We start from the raw sequence: 14,254 nt of genomic DNA on the forward strand, positions 1-14,254 counted from the left end.
CTTCTTTTCCCATCTTCTGGGAAGAATTTTAACCATTGATTTTCAGTCTCTTTTTTCTGATATACACTATGAATTTTCCTAAGCACTGTCATTTCAGCTCACACATTTTTGAGTTTAAAGTATTTTAAACTCAGTTTAAAGTATTTTCTAATTTCCATTATAATGGAAATTGTATTTTCTAATTTCCATTATAATTTCTTTCTCTTGTGGACTACTTAGAAGTGTATCGTTTCATGTCTAGACAGTTTGGGCTTTTCTGGTTATCTTTTTAGTCCTTTATTATTTACATTGTAGCCAGTGAACATACTTTGGAATATTTCCACTTTTGAAATTCATTGAGTTTTTTTTCTCCAATACTCAGTAAATGGTCAATTTTTATAAAAGTACCATATACACTTAAAAAGAATGTGAATTTTGTTGTCAGGTGCAATGTTCTATTAGGTCAGTTAAGACAGACTTGCTAATTTATTGTTCTGATCTGTTACTCCTTAGTGAATTTTTTTTATGGTTGTTCTATCAGCGATTAAGAGACATGTTAGAGTTTCCCTGGTGGTGCAGTGGTTGAGAGTCTGCCTGCCGATGCAGGGGACACGGGTTCGTGCCCCAGTCCGGGAAGATCCCACATGCCATGGAGCAGCTGGGCCTGTGAGCCATGGAAATACAAAGGAGAAATGCATGTTGGTACACCTCAAAATTTATTATCACTGTACTATGCAAAACATGGTCTACACACTGGGAGTGAACAAGTACTTGTATTCTCAGTACTTTCTTTACTTGGTTTGTAATTTTTATTTGTGAGCTCATCTTAAGTCAGCTTTCCTGTGGGAATTTTATGTTTTCTGAGATGATATCATAGTGATATTTCATTTATTTTTACTTAACTGACAAGGAAATCCCTAATCCTTGTATGATCCCCAAATTGTAGGATCAATTGGTACATTACATTCATGGTTTAGTATTCTTGTGGCTTCACACCTATGCATGATGGTGGCTTGGAGTTTTGATTTGTTTATCAAGTCTTTTCTAGCATACCCAGAATTTATTTTGAGCCAGAGTTCCTTGCTGCTTTCCTGCATATGGATTTTTAAAGTTATTTTCAAGTATGTTTGAAAGTCATTAACAGCAGCTATTCCAGGCTTTCTGATTTGTGTATGAATCTCAGTTCCTTACTCACTAATACCTGTCACTGCAGATATTTTGAAACCACGCCCATTATTTAATGAGACTTGTATCTTATATGATACCCAGGCTCTGACAGCATTAACTCATGATCTTATCACTCCAGACTTGAATTTTTTTAAGCTTTATTCCTGTACCTGAGAATTGTTTTTACTACAAACTTAGCTATACATTCAAAAATTTGTATATTACATATTATTTGGCATCTCTATGTGTTTTTCAGAAAAGGAGTCTCATTCTACATGACATGAGAACATAAAAACAATATTTTAATGTCTAAACAATATTCTGCCTTATTTCACCACAGAGTTTCACCATACTTTTCATTAAACTAATACCGTTTTTGTCGTCATTAGAAGTCACTTTTTTTGGCTTCCCTGGTGGTGCAGTGGTTGAGAGTCTGCCTGCCGATGCAGGGGACACGGGTTCGTGCCCTGGTCTGGGAAGATCCCACATGCCGCGGAGTGGCTAGGCCCATGAGCTATGGCTGCTGAGCCTGCGCGTCTGGAGCCTGTGCTCTGCAATGGGAGAGCCCACAACAGTGAGAGGCCCACGTACCACAAAAAAAAAAAAAAAAAAAATCACTTTGTTTCTTAGTATTCATAGAAACTGTACTGTTAAGAATGTTATAGGTTACTTAAACATTTAAAAGGGTCTGGAAGTCTATTTTTAATTACTGTTATAACTATACTGATATTAAATGTATAACTTATATAATTGTACTTTTATAGTCTTAGATCATCATCTTGTCTTTTAATGGAACAGAGGCAGATAATTAGCAAACTAGTAAGGCAAGTTATCGTTTTAAAATATGTTCAAGGCCCAATTTGAATGTAATTGTGTAAGTGGGTTTTACGTTATCTGGGCATCATTATTAAAATATTATAAAATGTTATTTCAAATTTGTGGATGAAATACATTTGATTCTTCTAAATTATATTTTTCATTTAAGGCCCTGCATTCAATCACATTTTATATTAGTCTTTCTATGCATTTCCTTTAAAGTATCCCTTACTGAGAATGTGCCAAATACAGTGTTGATGCAGAGATGTACTACAGGGCCTGCACGTTTAAGGAACATAAGCATCCCTCTGTCAGTAACATCAGCTCATAAGCATTTTTTTTACGCTTTTCCCTGATCAGTCCTTTGTTCAGGAATTCTACCCCCCAACTTCCACTTCCTTTCCCTGGCTCACCTCTGCCCACTCAGTGATACCGCCAAGCTATTTCCCTCTCTAAAAGCCTTTCCTGCTTTGATTTCCCCTATTCAGTGTCTTTTGTAAGTTATTCTCCCATAATATCCTATGTACATCTTTATGTCTCAGAACATTTTTTAAATGCGTGTTTGTGTGGCTCAGGCTCCTGAAAGCAGTGCTCAGCATGTATTCATTTTTGTACCTTGGGGACCTGTCACACACTACGTTACATTGGGCCTCAAGAAACAGTAGGACTCATAGGTAAAAACTTACCTCATAGGGTGCAATCATAAGATAAATAACTTACCTAGGATTATGCAGTATTTTATGCCAGGAAAGCCAGGATTTTGAACTGAGGTGGTCTAGCTAGTGTTTAAAGGCAGCAGTTTGGGAGCTGGATGACTTCCTTTTGGTAGGATACACCCATTTGATCACATTAAAAACTCTGATGTGGGCTTCCCTGGTGGCGCAGTGGTTGAGAGTCCGCCTGCCGATGCAGGGGACGTGGGTTTGTGCCCCGGTCCGGGAAGATCCCACATGCAGCGGATTGGCTGGACCCGTGAGCCATGGCCACTGAGCCTGCGCGTCCGGAGCCTGTGCTCTGCAATGGGAAAGGCCACAACAGTGAGAGGCCCGCATACCACAAAAAAAAAACTCTGATGTCCTGATTAGGCCGTTATTGTAACATGTATCCTGTAGGGTTTTAGAGGTTTCTGATCATCTTGATGAGGTGTATCATAGCAGGTCCAGGATAGTGTGTTTTGTTTTCAGATGAGAGATTCTCTTGACTCCTGGTGCATGACTTGATTCATTTTTAGATGACAAATTAGAAGTTGTTTTGGTTTTGTTTGTGTTTTCAGAATTTCTACATTAAAAGAGGGCTTTAAAAAGCATCTGTATTATAGCTATCTTTAAATAACAGCTGTGTTAAATCCTTTCCCCTCCTAACCTCTACCCCTTGTTATAATAGGAAACATGTGGGTTCTAGAAAGGACCTGAAAAGCATGGGCTTTTAAACAGAATAATGCAAGTCATTTAAATTAGTCATGGCTACAATTATTCTCCATAACTTTTAAGTCAAAGAAAATCTCCTCGGTGTGCCAAATGTAAGAACAATGAAATTCAAACTTATCAGAAACTTAGTTGAAGGTTTTGACTTTACATTTCGGTAAAAGAAGAGTAGCAGTAGAGGGTCGTTTTTGGTTGTTAAATTACACCCTGATCTATAAGACATTGTATTAATTACTATTAAAATTTCATAAACATGATTATCATATTTATGTCTTTAATTTTCTTACTATAAAACTATTATAAACACTTACATGAATTTGGAAAATGGGAAAAAAGGAAGAAAAGTTACCCACAATCTCTTCACACAATACTGTTGCTGTTAACAATTTAGCATATTTATGTGGTCTTTTTATTTTCCTATGAAAATGTGGTGATTTGGAGTTATTTATTTATTTATTGCGGTACGCGGGCCTCTCACTGCCATGGCCTCTCCCGTTGCGGAGCACAGGCTCCGGATGCGCAGGCTCAGCGGCCATGACTCACGCGCCTAGCCACTCAGCGGCATGTGGGATCTTCCTGGACCGGGACACGAACCCATGTCCCCTGCATCGGCAGGCAGACTCTCAACCACTGCACCACCAGGGAAGCCCATGATTTGGATTTTTTAACACTTAGTTGTGATCGTTCCTCTATGTCAATATGTACTCATCATTTTTGAATTTTATTTTATATAAATTTATATTTTACAGTATAAATATGTCTTGTATATTATAAATTATCATTTTTACCACCATATGTTTTTATATGACCACACAGGAGTCATTGATTTCCCATAACCTGGTGAAGAATTTAGGGCCCCCAGAGAGGTCACTGTTCATTCTTTGTCTTCCCCTGTACAACAGGGCTGGTGCTGGGAAGATACTGAAGTTGTACACCTTCTGCATTCCTCTTGCTTCCCACTGTTGCTTCTAAATCAAAATCTCTCTTGCCCTCATATAAAAACTCAGCATTTGAAGCTGAAGCTTGAGCTTTACCATCATGTCCCTCACTGTCACTGTGACTGATCCATCTCCTTGATTCTCGCTCACATTTCCTGTGGATGTTGGCCACCTTTCCCACCTAAGTTCTTTGTGATCATGTGCAATTTCATGTTCATGGTATCAGTCCACCCAACACTACTTAATTATTCTTTGACCTCAGCCTCTACCTCTGCCCTTCTTTACTCTCATGGCAATACCTAATCATGTCATGGAATTTCAGCTCTGAAATCTAAAAATCCTAAATCTATCTCCAATACTTTTTTTGGAAAGTGTCTGTTCTTTTACCTCATTGATGACTCCATTCTCCTGACCACTGTATTCATTTCTCCCAAGTATCAAGCTCTGACCTTGCTTTACTTATCAAGCATAGAGCCTTTACAAGGTCTATCTCTTCTCTCACTCTCAGTTTTACTGCCACCTCTTACACCCTAGGGTTCTTCCTTTATACCCCATCTACAAAAGCTCAGCTCTCTTACCTATTTCTCTCGGTTGCTATTTCCAATAGCCATCCACCTTTGACCCATGCATCATATAACATTGCCTCCTTTTTCCACTTAGACACACAAGAATATTAGAAACTAAGTTCCTTAACTTAACAAGCTGTATCTTTCAAAGTCCTTATGGCAGTCATCTCCATTGTGAACCTGTAAACATTCCTATTAAAGTCAGCAGGGAAAACACGGAGCTCAATACCACATATTTCAACAGTATGTTGAAAATCCTAGCCAATGTAGTAACATTACAGAAAAATATGGAAAAAATATGTAAGTATACAACAAAAAGAATAATATAGAAAATATAAGAATTTAAAACAAGTGACAATACTATTTTTATTTGGGAACAGTATATTTGAATGGGTATGGGAGAAGAAATGTAACACTTATTAAAGTGACTAAATTTGATATGTACTGGTTCATGTAGCAAAGGGATATATGACTTGATGACAACCCACATTGGCTAAATTTTAATCTGCATATGGTAATGGAATTATTTTAGTTGTGGTGAAAAACGTGGTGAAATATATGGGCATTCTAAAGGAAATTTTGTACCAAACAGTGGTCATCAGCATGCTAATTATAGTTGAGCTTGATTTAGAAGTTTTGCAGAACATTTAATCTCAAATTATATATTTTTTAAAAATCTTAAAATGCTCAAGAGAATTTTAATATCCTTTTAAGAGGAGATACTTTTCTTTCACCCTCCATCTCTCCCTTCCTTCTTTCTTCCTTCCTTCTTCGGTTCAATTATGACACAAGTTCAGTTACTCCTAAATCTTAGTTTTCCATTTTTTGTTGTTTTAATAAGTACCAGATTTAGCACTCCTAAAATTCACACTACGTTTAAGAATTTTTTAAAGTTTTTATTTCACTTATCATTTAATGAAACTAGATAAGAACATGTTTTTCTCCTCTTTCTCTTCTTCTCCCTTCTGTTTATTACTACCTTCATCTTTCCTTCCCACTTTATCTTGATTTAACCCTGGAATAATTTCAGTCGCCTTAATAAGCCAAATGAAGTAGGGCTTATCATCTCTCTATTCATCCATTCATCCATCCATCTACCCATCCATTAATATAGAAGTTATTCATCTATTTGTGAATTTGAAATGTCTATAAGATCTATTTTAATTTCTAACTACTTAGAGAAAGTAACATATGTATTTTAATCTCTTGGCTGTTTCTTCCTATAGTTATATGTTTTAAATAACCTGTTTATACTACATTTTGCTTAACAAATATATCTTCATTTGTCTGATAGGCCAGTGGATACCAGGCCTTGACATTCAACATGAAGGTTTGAAAGAGTAGTTAAGGATAAACTTTGAACTAATCTCCATTTTCAACCCTCCAGCAATGACTCTCCTCAAACCTTGTGTGCCTCAGTCTTGAGCCTCTCTGGGTTTCTGCCAGGCTCATAAAATCCTTCTCTCCTGTCATGTGTGCTGTGGCTCCGCTAAATCAGTCCGTGTTCCTTCATGAATCTTCTCTTTCCAAAACCCTGGCACGGTGGTTTATTGTTTTATTTAAATTTAATTATTCCTTGCCATTATTCTTTAAGTTTCTGGAGAAAAAAAGTCACAAGCATTCAGCTAACCACCTTTAATTAGGGGCAACTCTGCTGTAAATTGTAATCAGAAGCAAAATAAAATTAGCTGGTAAATGGCTTTATCTTTGGTAGTCATGTGATCTTTTGCAAATCATTTTACCTGTCCTGACTTTAATTTTTTCATAAAATGAGCTTACATGTATTTTATAAGGATATGAGAATTAGAGAACATACAACTAATTCAAAAAATAACAATTTTATTTTATAACATAACTTTTGTTACTTGAAGATACATTAAAACATACTCTTGGAAGATTATAGTTCCTTGTGTTAAATGATATTTATTCAGGAGTATATCTGAATTAGTAAAATAGTACATAAATCTTTGACTAAAGAGTATTAGTGATTTCAGATATTATCTTTACTAATAATTTAAACCAAAAGATCAAATGTGTTGCTGAAATTTTTGTCTTAAATAATATTTCAGTATCATGTACTCCATGGTCAGATCATCTTATTAGCTAAGAAATTTTCAAAGGAAATATTTTCAGTTTTCCAAGTACCATAGATAGTTTTTATGTTACATTAGTTAAAATGGTATTTCATAAAATAAAATTTCAAAATTTTATTACTAAAAATATAAATGTGAGTTCAAGAATCTTATAAATATAGTTTATTTTAGGGTATTTCTTTGAAACTAGGTTTCAAGAATTGAAAAATATTTAAATAATCATTGCTTTTTCATTTACATTTTCTAAGTTGTAACTTTATCTTACATGACAATGAAAAGTGGTATTTATAAAATGTATGTTTATGGTATGCCTTTTGAGAACTGTATAATTGATAAAATAATTTCATCTAAAATATAAAATTGAAAAGAATATTAACAGTTTATTGACTGACATATACATATGCATTTTCTCCTGAAATGGTTTTTAGGGGCTGGATATCACAGTTTAATATTGACATATTTGAGGGGGAAAACTATCATTTTTCTTTTCTTCTATTAATACCAAGCATAAATATTTGCATTTTAATTCTGACATTTGATAATTAACGTTTGTGTTTTCTAGGTATAGCTTACTTGAGTGGAATGTGTAGTGAAAAGAGAAAATGTATTATTGCTGAAGACAATGGCCTGAACCTTGCATTTACAATTGCTCATGAAATGGGCCACAAGTAAGTAAAAATCCTGGCTATGCTAATATATTAGCACGTACCTTTGTAATTTGAATTATTGAATTACATGCATATCTTTTCATTATTTGCTTTGAGCATAAGTTTTTTAAATTAGGTAAACGAGGAGGCAGAGAAGATCATTTAAATTTGAAGAGTGTCTTCTGGATGTTGTAACCATTCCTGATACTCTGAATGAAATCTTACTACATCATTAAAATCCTCATCAGGACAATCATTACATGGCACATGATTCATTTCACTCATATTTCCAAATGATATAAACCTTGCAATAATCATGACACTACACAACTGTGCATTATTCAAGCATCCAAGCAAAACACTATGTACAAGTAGAAATAGTTCCAGCTTCTAATAGTACCTGTTTGTTATTATCCACTACAGAGCAAAGGAATTAATCTGTACGGTTTAGGAGCAATGCATCTGGAAGAGAATTAAACTGGACTCACAATTCATGTGCAATGAACATTAAGTACGTCTCAGGCATAATTCTAAGTAAGCACTTTACATAAATGATTTCACTTAAAACTCACAAAAAGCAGGGATTTCATTTTACAGATAATAAAAATAGCAATAATAATTAGTGGTAGCAACACTTATATAGCACTTACTATGTGCCAGGCATATTTCTACATGCTTTATATATCCCCACAGCGTTCTTGTCAGGTAGACTGTAAGGGTACCCATCTTATAGGGGAGAAAACTGAAGTATAGAGAGGTTAATTTACCCTCCCAAAGTTATAAAAATACTATGATGGAGGAAGGATTTGAGCTCAAGTTGTATAACTCAGGTCATACTGTTCTGAATTTCTTCATTAAGTTGTCTGCTATCTTTGGACCTTGGATTCCTCATCAATAAAATGAGGATAATATCTGTGTTATGAGGTTGGTTTGGGATTCAAATGACATAAGAAATAGACACATATTTACAGGAAATACACTATAGTAGAATGGTGTGGGTTAGGGAATCAGACTTAATTTTGACTGTAGGCTTCTCTACATGCTAGCAGTGTCAGCAGTACAGATGAAAAGTGTTTTAATTGAACTCACATTTACTGAAGTCTGACTCAGGGAGGTGATCTTTATGGAGACCTCTTTGGTCAAAGACATATTTAGTTTGGCCAGCAGTGTTTCAAAAATTGAATCAGTTGCCAACATTAAAAAGTATAAATTTGACTTAAAAATTCAAATTTCCAGATCTGGCAACATTAGACTCACAGTCCCATACGGCAGCCATTCCTTGGAGTTGAGTAGCGTCTGTACCCTTGAGTCTGGGCCCATCTTTCCCAGCTCATCACAGGCGGCAGCACTCTGCTATCGTGCACCCAGCTGACTTCATTTTCATTATATACCTGGACTCTGTAGACAATTGCATAAACTTGTGTTGGCAGTGGAATTTGACTGGTAAAGGAAAACTTAGACAAAAACTTATATACGACATAACAGTGTTTGTTTTAAAAAACCCTTTTTATTAGAGTAAACTGAAGTATAGGAAGATGATCAAGTCATAATTATACAGCCCTATGATTAAAAATTGAATGTACCCATGTACCCATAACCTAGTCCGAGAAATAGGATATTATCAGCAGGAATTGATTTTTGATGTCACTGTTTTCAAATGTGTAGGTACACTTTCATTTTCTCCCATGCAGGATTTCAGTAGTCATTCAAGTGCTCTAGAATATATGAGTTTGTTATTTGAAAAAGAAACAAGAAAAGATAAATACACTTTAAAATCATTATCCTTTAGGGAAAGTATACAATGCAATGACCTCATTCAGTATTTCACACCAGGAATCATAGGATTTAGATTCTTAATTCCAATACAGTTTTCATAATTTAAAGATGTTTCAGTTTAATCATAATAGGAAAAACCACATGTATCATTTGAATGAAAAATGCTGACAATAATGTTTAGAGGCAAGAAAGTTACTGTTAAAAATATTTTAAGACAGTGCATATTAATCATAAATACAATTTTTATAAATTAAATGTAAGTTTCTGAATAATTAAAATTTTTACTTCAGCCATGCATTAACAGTTTGGTAGACAAGCTGAGTATCTTTTAATGAAACAGACATTAAATAATTTTGTCAAGTACCCTGAATACTAGAGGGTTCACTTTAACAAGAAATTTTAGAGTTTAAAAGCAATTTCTTTTAAATTAATTTATTCAGTCTGTGTTATATTCTAAAACATAGGAAAAACAGTAATTAAAGGAACCAACCACAGTACAAGTTGCTTCATTAATATGCAAAGGCTCAGTCAAGAACCTACGACTACTTAAACAAAAAACTAAATGATATAATTTAAGGAAAGCCCACTTCAGCTTTATGTAGTAGAAACATTGGTTTATGACCAGGAACTCAGGTTGGAACGGCTAAAATTGTAGTAAAATATTATTTTATTTGACTTTCATAGAGCTGTACCCAAAATCAATAGAGATGTGCCAAAGGTATGTGTAATGCTTGATGGGTTAATACCAGGACATGTGATATATGTTGAACTACTTAGCTGCTAAAAATTCTCCTTACCAGTAAGCAATATTTGTCTCAAAAGTAGAGGCTAAAATTTTTCTTGCAGCTAGATAGTGGGAGACAGTAGCAGTGAGAGTAATGGTGTCTTCATAAAGAACAAACAACAGGAAGTTCATCCATATAAATTACATCATCATCATCCAGTGTAAGATAAAAAGCACAATGAAACAAAAATGTAGGAAGAGGAAATAAAAAACAATGTTCATATACACATAGCTTCTCACATAGGGAAAGTTTTCATAGATGTTAGATGAGTATATTTATGGATTCTATGTGCATGTGTGCACACACACACACACACACACACACACACACACACACACACCAGCAGAGCTCTTTTACTTAGAGGTATAATTAAGATTCAGCTACTTAAGTGAAGCTACTTAATTCTTATTTTTTTTTTCTTTTTGGATTTCTTTCTTTTTTTGGTTACAATTTCTTCCAATATATTCAATATATTTCCTGTAGGCAGAACTGGATCATTTAATTTTTCAACCCACAGTTTAAGAAAGGCAGAATGACTTCATCTGAACTTGTCAATTCAAGAATACATTTATAATTACATATGAAATGATTCTAAATTGATTTGAGTGTATTTATGATTGTTGCCTTGAATTTGATCTCTAGAAATTCCCAGAGCAACTCCATGTATAGCTGGGAAAGTCAATATGGGCCACCAAGTAATAAAACTGACTCTTGTGGGGTGAGAATTTAAGTAATTGAAGTGAACAAAAATATCCTTCTTTTACTATTGCAAAAGAATCTTAAGTAATGTCTGCAAAAATATATTAAAATTTTCTTTAGAGAAATTACCAATTAAAAATCTTATATGTAATTATATACAAAAGTATAAGTTAGAATCCATAGCAAGAAAGAGGAAATAAATGATTTATACCAATATTTTATGATTCCTTTCCAAAATTATTTTTCTTTCTAAATGATAAGTCAGGGGAGTGATTATTTTTCTTATAACCAAAAATTTCAACAATAGAATGTTTTTATTGGTATTTAATGTTTTTATACTCATGAAATACAGATAGGACTTTTATTAATTTACTGTGATGAAGGCTAAAACTTTATTTTTATAAATAAAATACCTTATTAAATTGTTCATAACTTTGATAGGGTTTGGGAATACATATGTATAGACATATTCACTATATTTTATATGTCTTATATCATCTTTATGAACAAAATTTCTTAAAGTAAGAGATTATACTTTGATTTCAAGCTGTAATTTATTATTAATATATTAATTGTGGTTACATTACTGTGTGTGGGGAGAGAGTCCCCAAGACCACCCTCAGGTTCAACGATTTGCTAGAAGGACTCATAAAATTCAGCCAAGTTGTTTTACTCATAATGATAGTTTATTACAGTAAAAGGATATAGATTAAAATCAGCAAATGAAAAAAGCACATAGGGCAGGGTCCAGGGGACACCTGGTGCAAGCTGCCACTTGTCCTCTTCTAGTGGAATTGTACAGACAATGCTTAATTCTCTCAATAATAATGTCTGAGAACACGCACATTATACTGCCAACTGGAGAAGCTAACCTGGACCTTGGTACTCAGGGTTTTTAGTGGAATTTAGTCACGTAGGCATGGCTGACCACCTATTCCCTACAGGGGTCAAGCTGTTCTAAGTCCCCCACCATAAATCACATTGTTAGTATTAACTATTGGACATGTCCCAGGGCCCCCAAGTAAACAAAGATACTTTTTTATTAGGCAGGATATTTCAAGGGCTTAGAGTTAGCTCTGAAGAGCAAGGCAAGTCCCAGACCTTTGTTTAGAATGTGCAGGTTTGGGACCACACAAACTTGCGGAGTTAACTCTCAACTGCACAATTACACAGTATTTTTAAAGTTTTAGAATATCATATTTATATTAGGTTGCTAAAGACTATCTAATAATTTAAAAGACTTCTTTTATTATCAGACATTGTACTAAACAGTTTATTCATATCTAATCCAATCTCACAGAAGTCTTGAACTAAGTATTATCATCTTTTTACAGATGAGGAAACTGAAGCTAAGAGAGGTTAATTTTTCAGGAGTTCTTCTGATGTTAAGGACATTCTTTTTTGATCAAATATATTGTTAAGATCTTCCTAGATCTCTTAGTTTAATCTTGTCTTTTAAAGTTTTTGACCTGAGACTGTTTTTTAGTAGTCAAATCTCACATTATTTTTTCTATAGTTTTTTGCAATTGGAAGTGCTTCCTTATTCTACAATTAGGAAAATATTTTTGTCTAGTAGTTTTCTATTTTCTTCTCCTCCCTCTCTCTCTCTCTCTCTCTCTCGTCTCTCTTTATTGCCATATAACACTTGAAGGTCATCTAGAATCTACTTTAGTGTATGTAGTACAATTCTCTCCATTAAATTTGATTTTCTCATTAGCTGCTCAATAACTGATCTTATATTGGAAATGTGGTCTCTGATGAGGTAAGGAGCTATGCCAGAATATAGCACATTGCTCGCTTTGTTGAAAAAGTCTTGAAATTAAAAAAAAAATCAGTTGAACTAAACTTTGTGCTTAATGATGTAGCTGATTTACATTCTAGTGCCAGCCGCTTATCTAGTTACAAATCTGTAAAAAAAAAAACAGTTCACCTTCTGGCAGCCATTGCCCAGACCACACTTTGAAGAGCCCTGTTACATAACGGTTATTCACTCTAAGACAGTATTACATAGGAGTCACATTTGGTTGCCAGAGAGGACTGTTTTTATTTTTAGCCTGAAAGGCGGTTTTTATTTGAATTGTTTATCTCTGTCCTCATATATTCTGTGCAGTCCTTTTAGACATAAATTCTGTGATACAATCCGTTGCAAATAATAAAAGTTGTTCTTTTTTACACATTTTTAGTGGTATTTTAGACTTGTTTGTTTTATAAATGTGTGTGTGTGTATATATATATACACAATATGAATATATACCATATATGTACCATATATACATATCACGTACTTTTTCCTTTAGGGCCACAAATAATTCAGCCCTCTCTCTGAATTCCAACTAAAAGTAAAATAAACCCTTTAATATCGGGTAAGCTTTTACTAAAACTTAGCCCCAGGTCTTAGATATTATAAAATATATAAATCATTATGGAAATAATATTTTGAAAGATAATTGTTAGTAACATAATCCTGTGAGTATTTTTCTGACCTTGCTATATCTGGAGATTTATTGGGCAGCAAAACTTTACACTGACTTAGCACATTGAGACCAAAGACTTCTGCTCCCACCTGAGGAAGGAAGGCATTACTATTAGCTTTACTTTAGGAATGATGGTTGCCGAAGTTCACACAGCTAATAAGTGACTGAGTGGATGTTCAAAGTCAAGTCTGTCCAAATCCAAAGCCCATGTTGTCAATTACTTACTGTGCTATGTCAGAAATGCGTAAGGGTACTTCTAACTCACTTAACTTACTTCTGGGCTGGCTCTTTATTATCTATCCCCAACCTAATGTCTTCAGCCATACTTCACACTATGCTCCCTCTCATTCTCAGCACTGCAGCCACGTTAGAGTTCTTACAGTGTTTCTAACGTACCATGGTTCTTCACACTGCAGGACATTGGCACATGCTACACCCTCTACCTTACAAGGATGGGAATATCTTTGAGTAATTATGTCCTGCTGATCATAATTCACACATCTTATCAATAACCATTTCCTATAGTACGTGTTCTGTGTAGGTCAGTCTGTTAAACACTCAATGCCACCATCTCTTTATAAATGTGTATTCATTCATCTATTCATAGGCTTGAAGCTCCAAGGGGTAATGAACCATGCCTATTTTTTATTATCATGAGATTCCTAATCCATTTGTTAGTGCTCGGTACATACTAGGCAAACAATAAATATGTGTTAAATAAGTGAATGTTTTAATATAGTAATTATCTTAGTAAAATATTCTTATGTGTAGAATGTCAATGAAATTTTATTATAGAAAAGGTGCTGTATGCACACTCAAATTGTTTAGAGCATTTTTAGCTATTGTATGAAACTTTTAATAAGATATTAGGTAAAGTTTTATTAAAATAA

The 14,254-nt window shown here is 34.2% G+C and overlaps 1 protein-coding gene across 1 annotated transcript in view; it reads left to right on the forward strand.

Annotated features, from left to right (window-relative positions):
• ADAMTS19 (ADAM metallopeptidase with thrombospondin type 1 motif 19) overlaps nucleotides 1-14,254 on the forward strand; it is a 278,057-nt gene that overhangs the window by 118,123 nt on the left and 145,680 nt on the right. The window contains exon 8 of the mRNA XM_067730099.1: nucleotides 7,546-7,651. Within this exon, the coding sequence (XP_067586200.1) occupies nucleotides 7,546-7,651 (106 nt within the window). The remainder of the gene's footprint in view (nucleotides 1-7,545; nucleotides 7,652-14,254) is intronic.

Source organism: Pseudorca crassidens, chromosome 3 (genome assembly GCF_039906515.1).
Source record: "Pseudorca crassidens isolate mPseCra1 chromosome 3, mPseCra1.hap1, whole genome shotgun sequence".
NCBI lineage: Eukaryota > Metazoa > Chordata > Mammalia > Artiodactyla > Delphinidae > Pseudorca > Pseudorca crassidens.